The 17,849-nt window shown below is 42.0% G+C and overlaps 1 protein-coding gene across 15 annotated transcripts in view; it reads left to right on the top strand.

Annotated features, from left to right (window-relative positions):
• cacna1aa (calcium channel, voltage-dependent, P/Q type, alpha 1A subunit, a) overlaps positions 1 to 17,143 on the top strand; it is an 86,559-nt gene extending 69,416 nt beyond the window's left edge. For 6 of the 15 annotated variants that reach the window (XM_061749334.1, XM_061749333.1, XM_061749342.1 and 3 more), the window contains 8 exons: positions 404 to 507; positions 1,404 to 1,519; positions 1,593 to 1,713; positions 2,714 to 2,827; positions 3,849 to 3,887; positions 7,420 to 7,636; positions 8,118 to 8,389; positions 10,460 to 17,143. In XM_061749334.1, coding sequence (XP_061605318.1) covers positions 404 to 507; positions 1,404 to 1,519; positions 1,593 to 1,713; positions 2,714 to 2,827; positions 3,849 to 3,887; positions 7,420 to 7,636; positions 8,118 to 8,389; positions 10,460 to 11,263 — 1,787 coding nt within the window. In that variant the 3' untranslated portion in view covers positions 11,264 to 17,143. The remainder of the gene's footprint in view (positions 1 to 403; positions 508 to 1,403; positions 1,520 to 1,592; positions 1,714 to 2,713; positions 2,828 to 3,848; positions 3,888 to 7,419; positions 7,637 to 8,117; positions 8,390 to 10,459) is intronic. The other 9 variants (XM_061749345.1, XM_061749346.1, XM_061749336.1 and 6 more) reach the window with 6 other exon arrangements.
• The last annotated feature ends 706 nt before the right edge of the window (positions 17,144 to 17,849 follow it).

The raw sequence follows: 17,849 nt of genomic DNA, 5'->3' as shown, positions 1-17,849 counted from the left end.
CTGGAATGGATTAATGGCATTTCTATTCATTTTAATGGAGAGATGAAATGAGATATGAGTGTCACAGAACCAATTAAACTCATATTTCGAGGTACCACTGTAATCCCAAAACAAAACAAACATCACACATGCAGCAGAGTCCAAAGATGGCTCGGTCTGAACTTCATTAAGTGTTTCTTTTACTATTTTGTAAAACACATCACAAGGCTGTATGTAATGTAAAAAAAAGATCTGCCTGTGAAAAGACTTTTTTCGCTCAATGTCCATATATGTGTATGTGATGTGTGTGAAAATACTTTGTGTGTTTGTTGGTGTGCACGCCTCACCCTTCTCTACCATTCCTGGCGCTCAGGGTCCATACCAAAAGGGTCTAATCTTGCAGGGTAACTTGTCATTCTCTCAGCAGCGACAGACCTCACAGTTGGCAAAATCTACGCTGCCATGATGATCATGGAGTACTACCGCCAGAGCAAGATCAAGCGCTCGCAGGCACTCCGGGATGAGCAGGTAATGCATGTCTGTAGGAGGGCCCGACTTAGCCAGCATCCGACCTGTCAGAAGATGATCACGAAGCTGTGCTCATGTTTGTACGCACGCAGGTTGGGTCTACAGTATGTGCTGATTTGGAATTAAAGTAACATTTAATAAAACTGAAAATGTGAAATTGATCCTCATTGCGATATTATTTGTTCATGTTTAGAAGCGCTTCCATGTTACAGAAATAACAGTGCTGCCATCTGCTGCTTAAAATGTGTTCACTGTCCTCTACTTTTGTTATTTTTGGCTCAGTGGCACAATCTCTGAATTCACACACAATTTCTTCGGACATTGTTGGTCATAAAGGTCAACTGTATCACTGAGGATTACAACTTTCCTTGAACTTTATGAGCAAGAAACAACTTTCTGACTTTAGACCACTTTTCAAGCCATATGTTTAAATAACATCCTCCAAATGTGCTCCTTTAACTAGTTCATTTTTTTTAAATGTTGGATACTTATTGTGATACAGAACTGCAATACATACAACAACATACTGTACCTCCACCCTCCCTATGAAGTGTTCCATCAGATTTATTTGTCTTTTATATAAGTGTCCTTGGCTCTGCTTCCCTGGGCACTTTTTTCCTTTACCTCCATGGCCACCTTCAATTCCTCCTATTCAACCATTCCTTATTATTTTGACTTGTTCCTGCCGCTCTGCCTTGGTAAATAATGCATCACCTGAACTTGACAAAATGTTACTTGTGTCATGCCAGTAAAGGGTCTAGACATTTTGTCCATAAAGGCATGGTTGGATTCCAGCAGCCCCCACCCCTCAGGTCCTGCTTTGCTCCTTTCCATGCCCCATTTCCCTGTCGGTCTGCCTGATAGCTGGCGATGGCCATGTCGTATATCTTACACAGAATCGAACGCCATTACTGTTTCAGCGCGTGGAACCGCCTTCCCCCACCCAGGACGGAGGTCCGGGCCTCAACAATGCCCTCCCTCCACCTGAGACAACAGAGACAATGAGCAACCTGTGAGTCTGGCTTCTGACAGTGTGTGAAGAAAGACGTGTGTTTTGCGTTTTACAGTGTGTATTTGTGTGACAGCCCTGTGGAAGCCGGGGTCCCGGAGAGCCACTCATGGGTCACAGCGCGTGCTCAGGAGATGTCTCAAAAGGTCGGAAGCTGGAGCCCTGAAGATGGCCTGGGAAGCATGACCACCTCCCAGGTAGAAAGCGCACACACACTCACAAAGTCACGCACATACAGTACGTAAATACGTCCTAAATGTCGGTTCATGTTATAACTCTCTCGTGTCCAATCGCCATTTGTTTTGCCACCACTTCCACAAGAAATCCCAAAGAACAGTTTTATTCTTGAGCAGGAATGGGTGCATTTGTCCCAAACTCTGCTGCTGCTAAACTTCATCGTTCTCTCCATCAGTCATGAGCACCAGAGAAACAATGATTCCATGTCTCCACTTTAGAACACCTTTTATACAAAGCATAGATAGATGTGTGTATTTTGCTTTCTTTGCTTTGAGTAATGGTCCACCAGTCATGTCTTCTTCTATTTCCGGAAAGTAATTATTTTGTTTGTTTAAGCAGTGAAATTCACTTTTACAGGTTTTGGCTAGTTCTGCTTGTGAGGTCATGTTGTCATCAATGTAGGGTTATCCATTCATTTGTTTTGGTGCAACTTCCTGTCTGCAGTTTTTGATACAGCAACATGGATCTTTTTCTGGCCGGTAGGTATTCTTCCAAGGATGTTCCCATTTATTTTGGTGAGAATACATGCATTAATGGAAACAAATATAAAATTTAATTATTTATAATGAACAAAAGTTAAGAGTGCTTAAAATATTTATTTTACCACCACCCAATGTTAGGTGGCCGTAGCTGCCCTAAATTACCATATTTCTTTAAGCTTCTGTCATGGTTAATAAAACAATATGTCAAAGTTTTTTGAAAGGATTTTTATAAAGGTAGAATACAGGATTGGGCTTTCTAGATTGCGCAAGGAACTAAGTATACTTAAAACTAGAAGAATGACAAACAAAGAGAAAAGGGAAAGATCATCATGATACTCATCTGACCGTCTCATTGATGACATTTCTGTGTAAGACCCTTGGTTATCTGCCTCTGTGGATAACAACCACCACCACCTGTACCTCCCCGATGTCTTGGGAGCCAGTCACAACATCTCCTGCTCTCCTGCTCTGTTTGCAGACGGTAGAGATGAGAGAGATGGGGCAGGATGGTTACTCGGATACTGAGCACTTTCCACCAATGGACGGCCACGGCAGGGCCGCTTCCATGCCCCGCCTACCAGGCGACAACCAAGTGAGCAGCATTGTCACCTCTCCAACCTTCTCCCTCTGTTTCCCTCCTCATTTTATCTCCTTCTCATCATTTGATTTTGTCTGATCATACAGCTCTTTGCTCAATGATTCATTGCTGTGGTTCATGGCAGATACTGCCCCCCCCCCACCCTCCCTAAATACATTTGGCACGAGACTTAAACGATGAAACAAGACTCAAAGTGAATATTTTCACTGGGATTTTTATTTCTGACTCTAAAGAACCATAGCAAGGCAAAGTTCGACCTTTATCTCTCTTTTTCTCCTTTTGGCGTCCTCTCTTCCGCTCATATCTTCACTTGCACGTGATTGTCCTTCTTTTCGTCCAACACCCTCATCCATTTTGTGCTGTTTCACACTGGTGAGTGCTCTGGTTGTCAATGCACAAAACATGTCAGAGAGGCACGATGTGCACATACGCATACAGTCAGACCCTGATTTCGATTTACTTACTTGGTGGTGGTGTTGTTGTTGTTGTTGTTGCTATGGCTCTGCTAAACTTTGTTTTATTTTTCTCTCTTCCTGCTGAATGTTAATTGTACCTTTGATGCTTTTGGGGGAATTTTCCCTCGTCCCAACTAGCAAACTCTGGGTGTAGTGTGTGTGTGTGTGTGTGTGTGTGTGCGTGCGTGCGTGCGTGTGTGCATATCTCATGTATTTTATCATTGCTTTTGTGATCATGGTGTTGTCGATTGGCCTTTTTCTCTGTATCTGTCTATAAAGCACTGTTTTGATGTCTTTCACCTGCCAACGTGTGTGGTAAGTGTTTCTCCTCCACCTTCGCTGCTGCATCAGTGTATACTTAAACCTTTTTGTGTGTCTTTTTGAGCTGCACCTCCCACACTCCCCCCCCCCCCCCCCTCTATCTTTTTTGCTCCTCCATTGTGAATCAATTCATCTTAATTATCGGTCTCTCGTCCCCTGTGTTACTTTGTTGTTCTGGTTCTGCTTCATTTGTGGCTGTGTGTGTGTATGTTTTGTGTGTTTTCTCTGTGCTCACACAGAAGCGGAGGAAGGGGAAGCAGCGTGGCAGTCACCTCAGTGTATGTACCCTGTCTTCCCTGTCTTGTTTTTCCCACTCTTCTCATCTCCTATCTGTCAGTCTGACTCGGTTTTCAGATGCGTTACCACCAAGAAGTGCAATTTGGTTCAGTTTAGAATGGTAGGAAGGTGTTTTCCTTTGCGTTGTGAAGGGTACCCGCTATTGCGTTACCAACTGCAGTGGTACGGTATCAAAAGTTTTGAACTAGACACACCGTAGTCTTTTAATTCAGAGATTCTCAAGTGGTGGGTCGGGACCTAAAAGTGGGTTGTGGACCTATTTTCAGTGGGTTGGGGACAGCTAATTAAAATTATATGTATTTCTATTCTGATTTTTTGGGAACAGTACAAAGGATTCCCAAGTTCCCACATGCAACATAGTAGGAAAGCAACAACAACAAAAAAGTTACTTCTTTGCAATTTAGCCACGAGTTTATGCTGTAAACAAATACAATTCAGCTCAGCCTGTGGCTGGCGGATGTCATGCGAGCAATATGGTTTTGGCGGTACAGCAAACTTATTTGAACTGGAATTTTAAAATATAATTATACTGTACATGTGTTTTTGGAGGCTATTTTTAAACAAAAACATCTGTATTGTTCTGAACTTCTATAAAAGTGGGCTGCGACTTGGCAACAATAGGAAAATGCGGTTCCCAGTTCGGAATCACTGGTTTAATTGATTGATAGAGACTTAAACAAGAACAGACTGCGACATTTTGTTTTTATTCTAACATAATAATAATAAACAAACACATGACAAGAACATAGAATACAACATGTTATTTTCTCCATTGTTCTCCTTTGGTACTTTCCACAGTCGCACTGTTATGCTATGATCTCACACGATTTCGCACCTATCACCATCTCACCTATGCTGTAACACAAGATCAGGGTTCACGGTTTAAAACCGTACCCTAGAGAGCTAAACTGAAGTGTACTGCTTAATGAGACATTGGGCATTGAGTCACATAATTAACATCCGTGCCCTAATAGCTACCTTTTTTTTTAAGCGTTCATCTTTAAACTTTCATGGATTATTATCTCGATTATCCAGCTGTTATCTGGCAAAATAAGACACGCTATTTCTTTGGTAACTGAATTCCAAGGTTCAGGTCAGGGCTCTGCAAACCAGAGGCCATTTTTTACTCTTCTTCAGCTTTTCAATGGATATTTCCATACATCAATGCAATAACTGTACAGATTTTTTTTTAAACATTATCCAGGAGTAATGGGTGTAAAAGACCTGATCGGTTTTTGTTAGTGCTCCTCCAGATAGTGTTTAGGTAGATGGGAGGAAAGCCTATACAAGTAACGTGTGTGGTTTTGCTACTGCGCTACATGATGCTAATTTTAGTTTTGTCTCAATTCATTTCTTTGGAATAAAAAAATGTTTCTCCCTACATTATTGCAAGAATCATACTGATTTTGAGGGATAAATCCAAATCCTGACGATCAATATGTGTTTTTGTTAGCACTCACTGCGAGGGTTAGCACAGGGTTATTGCTCGTAAGAACGTTCCTCATTTTGAATGGCAGAAACTTGGACAAACATCCATTCTGTTTTTTTTGTGACTACTACACTAGATAGCCTACAGTTTTCATTAGATATTCCAAAATTCTCAGGTATTCAATGTATGACAGCAACGATGGTGAAAAGCTCTGGCTGAGTATATTGACAAAATATTTTGTCAAAATCAATTCCATATTATTACATTGTGATCATACTGTGTTTTAACTGAAGCATTCTGATACAAATCATAATTTTCCTAGTAATACATTTTTACAATGATGTACTAACATTACAAAAGAACTCATACTGTCGTTCGAAAACCGTTCTTTGACGCCAGAATGACGGCGTTCTCAATAACGTTCATCAGGCAAAAGTGAACTAAGTTGAGTTCACGTTCGCTCAAAATATGAACTATTTCATGAACTTCCGTTCCTTGAACTCGTTCAGGGACAACACTGAAGACTAGTATACACTACAATCGTTTTCTACATAGCTATGATTCTTTTGTGTCTGTCTCCTTTTATTAAGCCAAGAGTTTGTCCAAATTTCCCTAATTGAATCTTCCTCAGCATGAGCTTATCTGGTGTCACCTTCACAAGTGATCCTAGCCTCTCGAGCTACTTGGCTGGGTTTCGATTTGTAGCACGTTGCCTCTTGTCATTAACAACAGTGCCACTTGCTAACTGATGGCATCTATCCGTCTGTTTCTGCTGCTGTTTGTTCTCTCTTTGTGTACGCCTCCATGCCAGTGTGCTCGTCATGAATGTTTTGTTCATTTTATGTCTCCATTCATACCTGCAGACTTGCATGCAAACTTGTATTGACTGTAAGCGGGTGTGCGTTCATGGGACCATGTTGTGTGTGCGAAGAGGAGAGACGTAAAGAGGAATGACCTGAGTGAAAATGTTGGGATTGTCAGTGCCACTACTCCTTGGAGAGCAGAGTATATGGTGGTTTACATATATACACTAAATGGACAACAGTTACTTCATCAACTAATGCATCAATTTGGACAATTCTATGCTACCAACGTTGTGACAACAATTTGAGGAAGCCCCCCCCCCACCCCCCTTTCTGTTCCACTATGACACCAGTAAGGTCCAGAGAGACATGGTTGAGTGACTTTGGTGTTGAAGAACACTACATCAAACACCTTTTAGGCCGAATTAGAACAGTTTGTCAGCTCATTCACCTCATAAATGTTCATCTACTCTAGACGAATGGAGAAAATTCCCACATACACACTCCAACAAATGATAGAAAGTCTTCCCAGAAGATTGGAAGCTTCTACAGTAACATTGGGGAGAATGATCACTACACATTCGAACAACACTATAAAATGGTGACTATTAAAGGCACACTAAATATTGGATTGGGAGTGATTCCCAACACAGCCCAAGCCTATTTAGATTCCACTTCCTGTCCTCACCAGGTCTCCCAATATTTTTGTCCATTTAGTGTACTTTACATAGCAACTTAGGCACCATTGGCTCTGTCCTGCTGTTTTGAGCCACGTGTCAAGTACGTAGGCAAGCCACTACGTGCCTGCATGGCTGGGGCAAAGCACGATATACAGAGCAGGAACACCGGAGCTTTCTGCAGCCTGGAATGTGCCATGTTGGGGGGGGGTTATGGGAAACGAGGATAGAGGAATGGTGCAAGCCAAACTGACCCTTCTATGCCTTTGTTTTTCTTTACAACTTAAAGAAGCATGAAAAGCATGGCTGTTTGCCATCATCTCTGATGTTCTCTCTATTCTTGATATTTGTCGCATTCCTACCGTCACTGCTTTTCACAGTATTATGAAGTAGCTTTCCTGGAATATTTAAAATGATGCAAAAGGAAAGTTGGAGCCGGTTGTGTATTAAGTTTAAAAACAGATTACAATCAAATACAAGCATACATATACACATGCACTGTGTCAACCATTAAAAAAAAAATTAAAAAAAAAACACTTGAAGAGTCAACGCTTCAACAAAATATGAATCTCCCAGCATGTGTCCCTCCTTGTTTCTCCCGTAGACCATCAGTGACAACAGCCCCATGAAGCGCTCGGCCTCATCGTTAGGTCACAGCAGGTCAGGGCGCGGCAGCCGAGACAAAGGAGGCCCAGATGCTTACAACATGGAGCGTGTAATATCTGAGGAAGGTCGGGCTTCCCGGCACGGGCACAGGAGAAAAGAGCGCAGTCATCGTGCCTCCGAGAGGTCACTGTGTCGCTACACGGAGGCTGACACAGGTTGGAGGCGTCACGGACACGCGCAAACACCCACGTGTTCACAAATGTCATGTTTTGATAAGGGTATCCTGCTATCTAAACAATTAATCAGTCAATCAGTACCACTGAAACGTTCCCATTTCCCACCAAAATATCAGAGATTTTCAATTGAACTTCGTATACATTGTATTAAGTAGATCTGATGGTGTTAGAAATGCATATTGGTCAAGCGCCCAGACTTTTTTTATTTTTTTTAAATAAATGACAGGGTGGCCATTTTTGGCTAACGTTAGCATTTTATGAACACATGGTGGACCTTCACATACTGTAGCAATGTGATTCAGTTTAGCAAGCTGTTCAGGTTATTCAGTCCTCATGCAATCATTTGTTCAAATAAATGCATCCTCTTAAATAAAACATAAAACACTCTTATTGGGGGAAAAAAAAATCTTTAACCTACTGTATAAATGAATTTGATGCTATACTAATTCTCTCCCATCAGGTCTTGGCACAGACACCCAGTCAGTTGACCTGATGTCCAAGGACAGGGATCGGGACAGAGATCGTGGCAGGTCCAAAGACCGCAAGCACCATCACCATCATCACCACCATCACAGTTCCGTGGACAAAGAACGCTACGCTGCGGAGCGAGGTGGAGAGTACGGCCGCAAGCCTTCTCGTGACAGAGAGCCCGACAGGGAGAGGGAGCGAGAAAGGGACCCGCGCTGGTCACGATCCCCCAGCGAGGGTCGTGACTGCATGACACACAGACAGGTGGGCCTCTGGCTAATTTGATGATCACACTTTGGAATTCCTCATACAAAGCACGGTAATGGTGATGCTTTGTAATCTGCTCACAATCTCAGTCGGTGCGTGCAGACACAGAAATATGCAAATCCAAGTAAATATTTGATAATGAAATGTGTCATTTACTTATATTGGCATATCTATTCATTGGCTAATAGGAACCAATACAAGCGCTGCAAAAACAAAAATCTGCGTTTGCAATGACAATAATGCTCAATTTAGATAGAGAGCGGTATCCAGCAACATGTTTTTTTATGTGAATGTAATGGCAAAGTCAATGAGCAAAAACAGTCCGCTGGTTTAAAAGCTGTTGAAACCAAAGTGAGAAGCAAGACAATATAATTTCAGCATTTGAAACTGAGACGTACAGCAGCAAAAGTTGTTCTCTGCACGATACGGAAAAGGAAAACTCTCGCTAGGAAACAGACAACTTGAGCAGAATTATTTTCACATTGTTTCACGTATGCCAAGAAAGGAGCCAGATGGAAGGCAATCACTGCGTCGATCGCACTGAACATTGTCCAATATATTATATGTTGCAAAAGCAGTCATTTATCCATACTGATCCACTACAATGGTGGTAGCAGCGGTTGTGCTACTACTTGCAATCCATCCTACAGCTTATCCAAATGAATTATACACTTATAAATTGGATATATCAGATATAAAATCGGAAATCGGCGGCCGACTGGTTAGAGCGTCAGCCTCACAGTTCTGAGGACCCGGGTTCAATCCCCGGCCCCGCCTGTGTGGAGTTTGCATGTTCTCCCCGTGCCTGCGTGGGTTTTCTCCGGGCACTCCGGTTTCCTCCCACATCCCAAAAACATGCATTAATTGGAGACTCTAAAGTGCCCGTAGGCATGACTGTGAGTGTGAATGGTTGTTTGTTTCGATGTGCCCTGCGATTGGCTGGCAACCAGTTCAGGGTGTACCCCGCCTCCTGCCCGATGACAGCTGGGATAGGCTCCAGCACGCCCGCGACCCTAGTGAGGAGAAGCGGCTCAGAAAATGGATGGATGGAAAATCGGAAATCAGATTTTTTTTGTGGGGGGGGGGGGGGGGGAATGGCAGCGCTACTGCAAAGTACAACAATAATAATAAAAAATGTTGTTAAAAAAGTACATCTGTGACAGCATCAATCAAAAATTGTCTTTGTAAAGGCAAAATGTTCGTTGCAGTCCTTGTATTGGATCATGAGGTTGTGCAGGCGCACTGAATGTTGTGGCTCTGGTGAGTGGATGTTCCACAAATATGAATTAGATTTTATGTGAACAACTCACCAAATATGCATACATATGGTACTGTATATTTGTTTACTGGAATGCTGGATCCAATTTCCTCTCCCTTCACTCCCCTTTCCTCCATTCCAACATCATTTACCTTTGATTATTAAAAAAAAAAAAAAAAACATGACTGATGTATGCACTTCAACCCTATGCATCATATGTATGTTTACAACCAGTCAGGAAGCATAGAAAGAGAGAAACCTTTTTCTTTTATGTGCCATATAGAATTTATATATAGATATTGGAAATGGAAATTTGTGGCACTTACTGGTTGGCAGAAGGATGGACATTATCATATCCTTTAATGAGCCTTGCTATGACTTGTTCAAATGTTATTTTTTACATGTTTGTGGATGATGTAACTGGAAGTGTAGAATGGGTAACACATGATCTATAGAGTTCATGTTATGCAAAGTTGCACAAGATATAATACGTATATGCAATACTTGCATGTATAGATGTCATATTTATTCTGTGCTTCAATGGATGTTCCAGAAATCAACCCTTTTTCCTCCTCTTCTTGTTTTCTCTCCTCTGCATGGCATGTCTTTTTCACCTTCATCCCTTGCACTGATACTTTACCTTTCTCTACACTTACATCAATTGTGCTTTTATTGTGCTTGTCTTCTCGTACTTTGTAATATATCCTTTCCTCGTTGTGGCTCTCGTCATCTTCCGTCATTGACTATATGTTCTGTCGTTGAATTTGTGGTTCGTACTTTTTATTTGCCTTATTTCACTTTTCGTGTAGGGCAGTAGTTCAGTCAGTGGAAGTCCTGTTCCATCAACCTCCGGGACTAGCACGCCGCGCCGAGGCCGACGACAGTTGCCTCAGACACCCGCGACGCCCCGCCCCCACGTTACGTACTCCCCTGTAGTCCGTAAGGCCGTGCCCTCGCAACCTGCGGGGCCGCAGGGGCGGGCACCAGCCCCAGCACCCCGACGATTATCTCCTGATGCCCCCCAAGGTCAGGTTCCTCTTGCTGGCGTTCCGCCGACCCACCATGGCGTGCCCCGCCAGGGTCATCACCCCCCACTTCGCTGGGCGGACACAGATGGAGGATCCATAGAAGGGGACGGCTGCTTTTACAACCAAAACTACATACCCCACCATGAACCACCCGCCCACGAGCCAGGCAGCAACCCCCACCCGCACCCGCACCCGCACCCCTTGGCCAGCCACCCATTGCCACCTCCTCCCCAACCACAGCCACGCAACCTACACCCCCTCCCTCCACCCCAGCCGCACCCGGTAAACAACCCCCACCCTCACCCCTTGCCGCCATACCCACAGCCAAACCGTACCTCACCTCGGACCGTCCACCACGTGCCCCCTTCAAGCACTCCCCTGACCGGGCCCCTTCAGGGTCAAGTGCAACCTCCCGTCCAACGTCGCCTACCCAACGGTTACCGCGCTTCGTCACCTTCCACACATCTCCATGGACCCCAACACAGTGGGCCTCACAAGGTACCACCCCCAGGGGGACACCCTAGAGGACCCCGCAAGGGCCTGCACGAACACTATTGCGAGAAGGAGCAGGACGACTGGTGCTAGCCTCTGGGGATCGGAGAGGGACGTAAGGATGCGGACTTACGTGACATCAGCCCTTCTCTTTGCCAGTCCTTGAAATGTCGCGGGAACGCTGGGCTTGACCAGGCGTCAGGATGAAGGAATGAAACACGGATGCTTAGGCACGAGCGGGGAGGGGGAGGAAATACAATACAGGAAGGGGTACCAAACGTGCATTGATGTTGCATTCATCACTTAGCAAACGTCAAACTACAACTTTGAAGGATGCAAATAGGAGGGGTGATCTTAAATTCTGCCTCTGGTCAAGAGCTACAGCCACTTACAAGATGTCAAGAGTTGCGACTCAAAAAAAAAAGAAAAAAAAAACAAAAGAAAAAGAGAAAAAAAAAGACACTTTACAGTCAGAGATAAAAATAAGATTTAGTTTTTTTTTTTTTACTTCCTAAAGCTAACTTGAATTGTATTAGCTGGAAAGGAAGTCAATTCCAAAGCCACTTGTTGAATATTGATGAGTTTTATCATCTGTGTCTTTAAATAAGAACAAAACTGACGCCGAGCCCTCCGCCTGTATGAGGCGAGAGGCGTACTGTAAGTGGGTGGGATAGTTGGGGGTGAGGGGGGATGTCGACTCGGGTTGAATGGAACCCGAGGATGTTTACCCTTATTCCTGGAGATCGCCCTCCACCCGGGAACAGACTACTCACACCGTCGTCCGCCGTGTTGAAGAAAAACAGAGTGATGATGGGTTTAACCACCAAACCAGTTTTCTGCAGCATTTCTTCTTCTCTTACTGCAGCTTCTGCTTCTTCCGCTTCTTCTTCAAAACACTCAAGCGTGAATCTTCTGTTGTACAACCACACAGCTTTTTTAAGACGTGTGTAACCCTGTGTGATCTTGCATGAATGATTAAAAGGAAATACTAGGAACAATGAGAATCTACTGTATGTAAGGGGAGGGATATTTTTCTTCCTGTTGTAGGCTGTAGGTTTCTGCCCTTTTTTGGGGGGGGATTACCTTTCTGTTTCTCTCTCTTTCTTCCCCTTTTTGACATTCCTCTCTATATAACCTCATATTCAGTCAAAAGGTCATAGAGAGGTCATGTGTCATTGTAAGTAAGAAAAAAAAAAAAAAAGAATTATTGCTTGCGTGTCTCAATGTTGTGTGCCAAATGCCTGCCACTCACGCAGATGGAAATGCACTTTTTTCTTCTGAACTTTTTTAACAACGGTGATAATCTTAAAATGATAAACTGGCAAGCAGGGTAAAGTGGATGTGGCAGCATTCGTCTTTATTGGAAACATTTCTGAGCTCTTCCAGATACTCCGGTGAGAAACAGATGGACAGAAAGGTGGAGAGTGGAGAGAAACTTGTTTTCTTTGACCATAACAAGGGAACGCGTACATGCAATGTAATAATCATGTGGATCATAAAATGGATTGTCCCATTTTAGGAATATGTCCAGCTAGCCACTTTTCAAACCCTGGGGTGCAACTCTGCCCCATTGCATCATGGGAGATTGATTTTCTTGTCTAGATAAGGTGCCCAAAAAGTAATTTTTAAGTTTAAGGCTACACTGGAACCTTCAAAGTTGACCAGAATTTATACTGTGACTTCAAATTAATTCAATTTAAAAAATAAAATACATATTTCAGTTCAGATCAATTAGATTACAGGGATGCAAGAAGTTGTCTTGCGTAGCCACATTTCACTTTGCATATGTATCATTTACCATATAATTTGATCAATAACCGTAAAGACACTAAAAAGTCTAATTTGGCAATTGTTTTAATGCTGAAACAGCTACACCTAAAGTCCAATTTTCAAAAAGTTGTTGATGATTTTAAACTTTAGGCATTCATTGTAAAGGCAATCCTTATTGAAAGAGCAAATATTGGTGTCCCTCTGAAATACACTTCTTGCAAAACGGTGAAGACAAAAGTGCATAACGGTAAAGACACGCAGCTTCATAAAAATCGTATGACTTGCACAATTTACATTACACGTGTTGCCCGCCAAATTCTGTGGATCAAAATGTATAAATGATCCTATAACTTTTCATTAAACCCATTACATTCTTGTCTTTATACAATTGTAATCATGGTAAAATCCTGCAGTAGTTCCAATTCATTCACACATATTCAGTCATATCTCAGAAATCAAACCATTTATTTTGCTGTCTACTATTCTAATGCAAAATAGCTGCCTCATCCTGGCACTTAAGCTCACAGATCCCTCTGGTGTACTGCAACAACATAATGAGGCTCTCTCCAGTGCCATTAACGGGAAAGACAGCTTGAGTGACAAAGACAAATCATTTGTAAAAGAACCAAAAAAAGGAACTCTGAAGACACAAAGATGCATTTGTGTTAGTTTTCATGGGCAATAGGAGAAATATCCTATATATATCCAAAAATGTAATTAGCATCTTCAGAAATGTTGCAAATCATGAAACTTCATTTGGTACACATAACAGTATAGACATTTTGTCATTCAAAGTCTGAAAATTATTACTTCAGATTTTTTTTTCTTAAAAACAATAACATTTTGAATGATAACAACTGCCTTTAATTCAAACACTTATATCAGTAAATTTGATTTTCAACCTGAACTTTAATGGGGTATGTCTTTACCATTATTGATCAAATTATATAAACATGAACCATATACATTCCATCTTTTTTTATTTATTTATAGTATGATGCTTATGAGCATTAGCATTTTAATATTATTGCCAACACTTGTTTTTTTTCACTGCACAGTACCAACTCAGCACAGTTACATTTGCTACAGGATCGGTTAGTTGATTTTCCACTTCGAAATAGTACTGCGAGAAACAGCATCAGTCAGAAAAAGACACGCTAACAACAACGATGCCAGAGGTCTCATGTACTTACCTCTCAGCATGTGGCTGTTGGCCAAATTTTATTCGAGAAGAGATGGAGAACCGCTGCAGCAAAGTGGAGACTGAGGAGTATAATACTGCATAATAACAACAGGGGAGGCTACATTAGCAAGCATGCATATTTTTGTCATTTTAATCATGTCTCAATATCAGTACTCTACAAGAAATAGTACTACCTGCATCCTTAATGCGGAGTTGTGTCATTCGGTACTGAGCAGCCTGGATAGGGACCAGGCAACTGCGTAGCTACTTTGAATACAAGACCAAGCCAACTAGGCAAAACCCTGTTCTTTTTTTACAATTAGCACCTACGACGGGAACATGTGTGCTGCCTTCCAACGTCATGCATCTAGATTCTGTGATCCTAATTTTCCTCTTTGCCATCACTGACAACCTTCAGTGGAAAAATACACTTGCAGAACATATCAAGAATATTTTGGTTGCAGCCTTAAGGGTGTTCGACGTTGGAGGTTCCAGTGTATTTTGACAATTTGGATGGAGAACGGTGTCAAACCACGGCTTCATGGGGCCTTAAGCAGCATTTGATTTTGCACCCCCATTCCACCAGGTTTATAGAGGGTGTGCCAAAAGTCACTATTCACTTCTTCTCTTATCATATCATTTCAGGCCATCGGCGTTTGATGACTTAGGCCTGGCAGTTTTTTTGTAAGCATGCCCTTCCCCGTGGCTCGCTATTTGACACTGGAGCAGCGTTGCAAAACTCCCACCTGGCAAGAAGTTTTTCTCTCCCCGACTGCAGTTCAGCACCGGTTTGAGAAGCTCAAAGCACACACAGTACAATTTACACATGGCAAAATTCCCGAAACAGGATCTGTTCTTGAGAAACAACGCAGCAGAAAGTTTGCTATTACCACTACCGATGCAAACACCAAACTCCTAGAGCAGGCGTTCTCCCAAAACCGGGGAAAGGGGCTGCAATTCGACATCAACAAACCCTTCAGCAGATGATTCGGCGAGTGATAAAAACTTTACCCGCATAGACTTCAGGTCGTTCGAAAGTTTCACACAGAAGATGATGATGCTTGACAACCTGAAGTCAGTATGTTAGGCTTCATCACGTTCTCAAGCAAACAGGTGCTGAACTGCGGAAGCAATTCTGCTCCAATGTCAATTGACGAGCCATGGGCAAGGAATGATATGCTTAGAAAAAGCGCGAAGACTAAGCTGTTAAATGCTGACGGCTTCCCATCTGTCCCAGTGATACCTGTAACAAACTAGAAAAACGTGTATGTGTATAGTGACTTTTTGGACACCCTGTATATTTGTGTTAAAAAATATATATGTACTGTATCCTCACGCTTTTTGGGCCCCAAGCAGCTGCTTAGTTTGCTTATGACCCCAGCCACACATCCCATGTCCTGTATTTTCAAAATTCCCATCCTGCACTGAGGCAGTTCCACCCATGACCTTCATGATCGCATCCCTCTGCCCACACTTGTAACCCTTATAGACCAAGAAAACATTTGAGCTCAATCTGCCACAACACTACTACAGGCTGCCTTGTCTGTTTGAACCCACACAGGCAAGTTAATTACACAAGGTCAGTAGCTAAAAACTTGTATGTGGTCCAAGAAAACACTAACGCTTTGTATCACTCATGTGTATATATCTAATTTGTTTCTGTGTTTCTACGTGTGCCTCGGACTAACGCATTTCACAAACACCACTGTCAGCATTCTTGGGGTTATGTGAAACTGTTATTTTCTGTTTTAGCTGGAGACCGATCACAGATTGACCACAGAATGCACCCGAAAAAATGAGCAAAGACGAGAAAAAACAAAACAAAAAGAAACCTATCAGTGTCTTTCCAACCTCAGCGGAATGTCACGGAAAAGTATTTTTTCACAACACTTTGGAATGAGATAGCACATAAGTTATGTAGCAAATACTTGTGGTGTGTGTGTGGCTGTGTGTGCGCATGTGTGTTAGAGGGAGTGATATTTTTCCACATTTTTCATTGGTTGCAACTTTTTGGTCTCAAGAAAAACCCCTCAGATGTTGTGGGTGTGTGTGTTTGTGCTACTGTCTTTCTGTCTTTGTGCGGCAAAACATTTGACATCCCACCTTTATCGTGAGGACATTTTTCTTTGGGTGGATATTTTTACTGATCCATACCTAAAAAAAATATATATATATAAAATTCAAAATTGTATGCGCGATGTCAAAACAGATGGAACGTGCAAAGCTGAGATCACTCACCATCCTTTTTTGTTTGTTTGTTTATGCTGCAGTGAAATCTACACTAATTAACCACACTAAGTCTTCAAAAAGCAATGTAAAGCCGCAAATGAGAAGAAAAGAATCTTTGTTTGTTTTTTTAAATAGAAATGTTTTAAAAAAAAAAAAAAAAAAAAGGTTTAAAAAATATCTATAGTTCAAGAACTGCATGTGCTATGTGCATGCCACACTGTGGGTTAACAGTCATCTTCAGGACATAAAAGAAAAACAGACTAATGAATTCATAGATGTTTTAAAAAAAAAAAGATATATAAATAGATGTTTTTAAAAAGCAACCTTTTTTTCTTCTATTTTTGAGAACAAAAAATATTACAAAAAAGGACCAAAAAAATAAAAATAGGGGATCGAAACACAAAAGAGACTTTGGTGAGAGTCTATTTGTTTTTTTCCCCTGTGACATGAGCTTGAGGCACCACACAAAGTTGAATGTTGAAGACACCACAGAATATGGGGGGGGAATGTAAACAAAGAAAGGAAGTGCAGATCCAATGATGATTATGATGATGTGTTTTGTCGATATTGTTCGTGCAGGGCGAGGGATACCAAATTGGATCATACTAACTGCCTGTGGAATCTCTTTTCTCTCCTTTTCTCGCTTTCCAAACGCTGTCTCTTTCACACTCTTAATCTCTCTTTCACTCTCAACCTGTCTCAGCACAATTTCTACCAGTGCATTTTGTAATTCCGAACAGAACTCTTCCTAAAGAATAATAAATGAATTAAAAAAAAACTGAGAGAATGCACACAGGGTTGTCTGGCAGTCATTTCTGTGTCACAATGTCATTTGTGATTTTTATCGATGGTCTCACAATTTCACTCTGAATACATTCACAATAGACTCAACAATCATCATGAAAATCCTTCAATTTTCCCAGCTGACTCTGGGCAAGAGGCAGGGTACACCCTGAACTGGTCGCAGGGCACAGTTTTCAATTAACCTACCATGCATGTTTTTGGGATGTGGGAGGAAACCCACGCAGGCACGGCAAGAACGTGCACAGGCATGGCCGGATTTGAACCCGGGTCCTCAGGACTGTGAGGCAGCTGTGCTAACCATTCGTACACTGTGCCGTCTATCATGAACATGAATCTGTTTAATGTTTTAAAAGTGTGTAGTGTTCCCTTTTCCCTATACCTTGATATTAGTTACTGGTGAAAACAGGCTTGGAACGTCACAGTAAAAAAAATAATAATAATAATAAGTAAAAAAAAGTGGCACATTTCCTAATAGAAACACAAAAGAATGAATAATGGAGCTTAACAATTGGAAACTATATCTACCATGTCTTAAGAGGAAAGATTTTTACATGTACATGTGAATAAAATGCACTTATTAGGTGAATCATGTAAGCATAAAGAATGTTTGACATGCGCAAAGAACATGCTTTACTTTCATTAAATGAAGACAACAGCTTTGCCCACCAAGACAGGGAAGAACAAATCACCTAG

Source organism: Phyllopteryx taeniolatus, chromosome 16 (assembly GCF_024500385.1).
Source record: "Phyllopteryx taeniolatus isolate TA_2022b chromosome 16, UOR_Ptae_1.2, whole genome shotgun sequence".
NCBI classification, from domain to species: Eukaryota; Metazoa; Chordata; class Actinopteri; order Syngnathiformes; family Syngnathidae; genus Phyllopteryx; species Phyllopteryx taeniolatus.
Note: the sequence above shows the minus strand (reverse complement) of the source record. Positions and strands in the feature narration are given on the sequence as shown.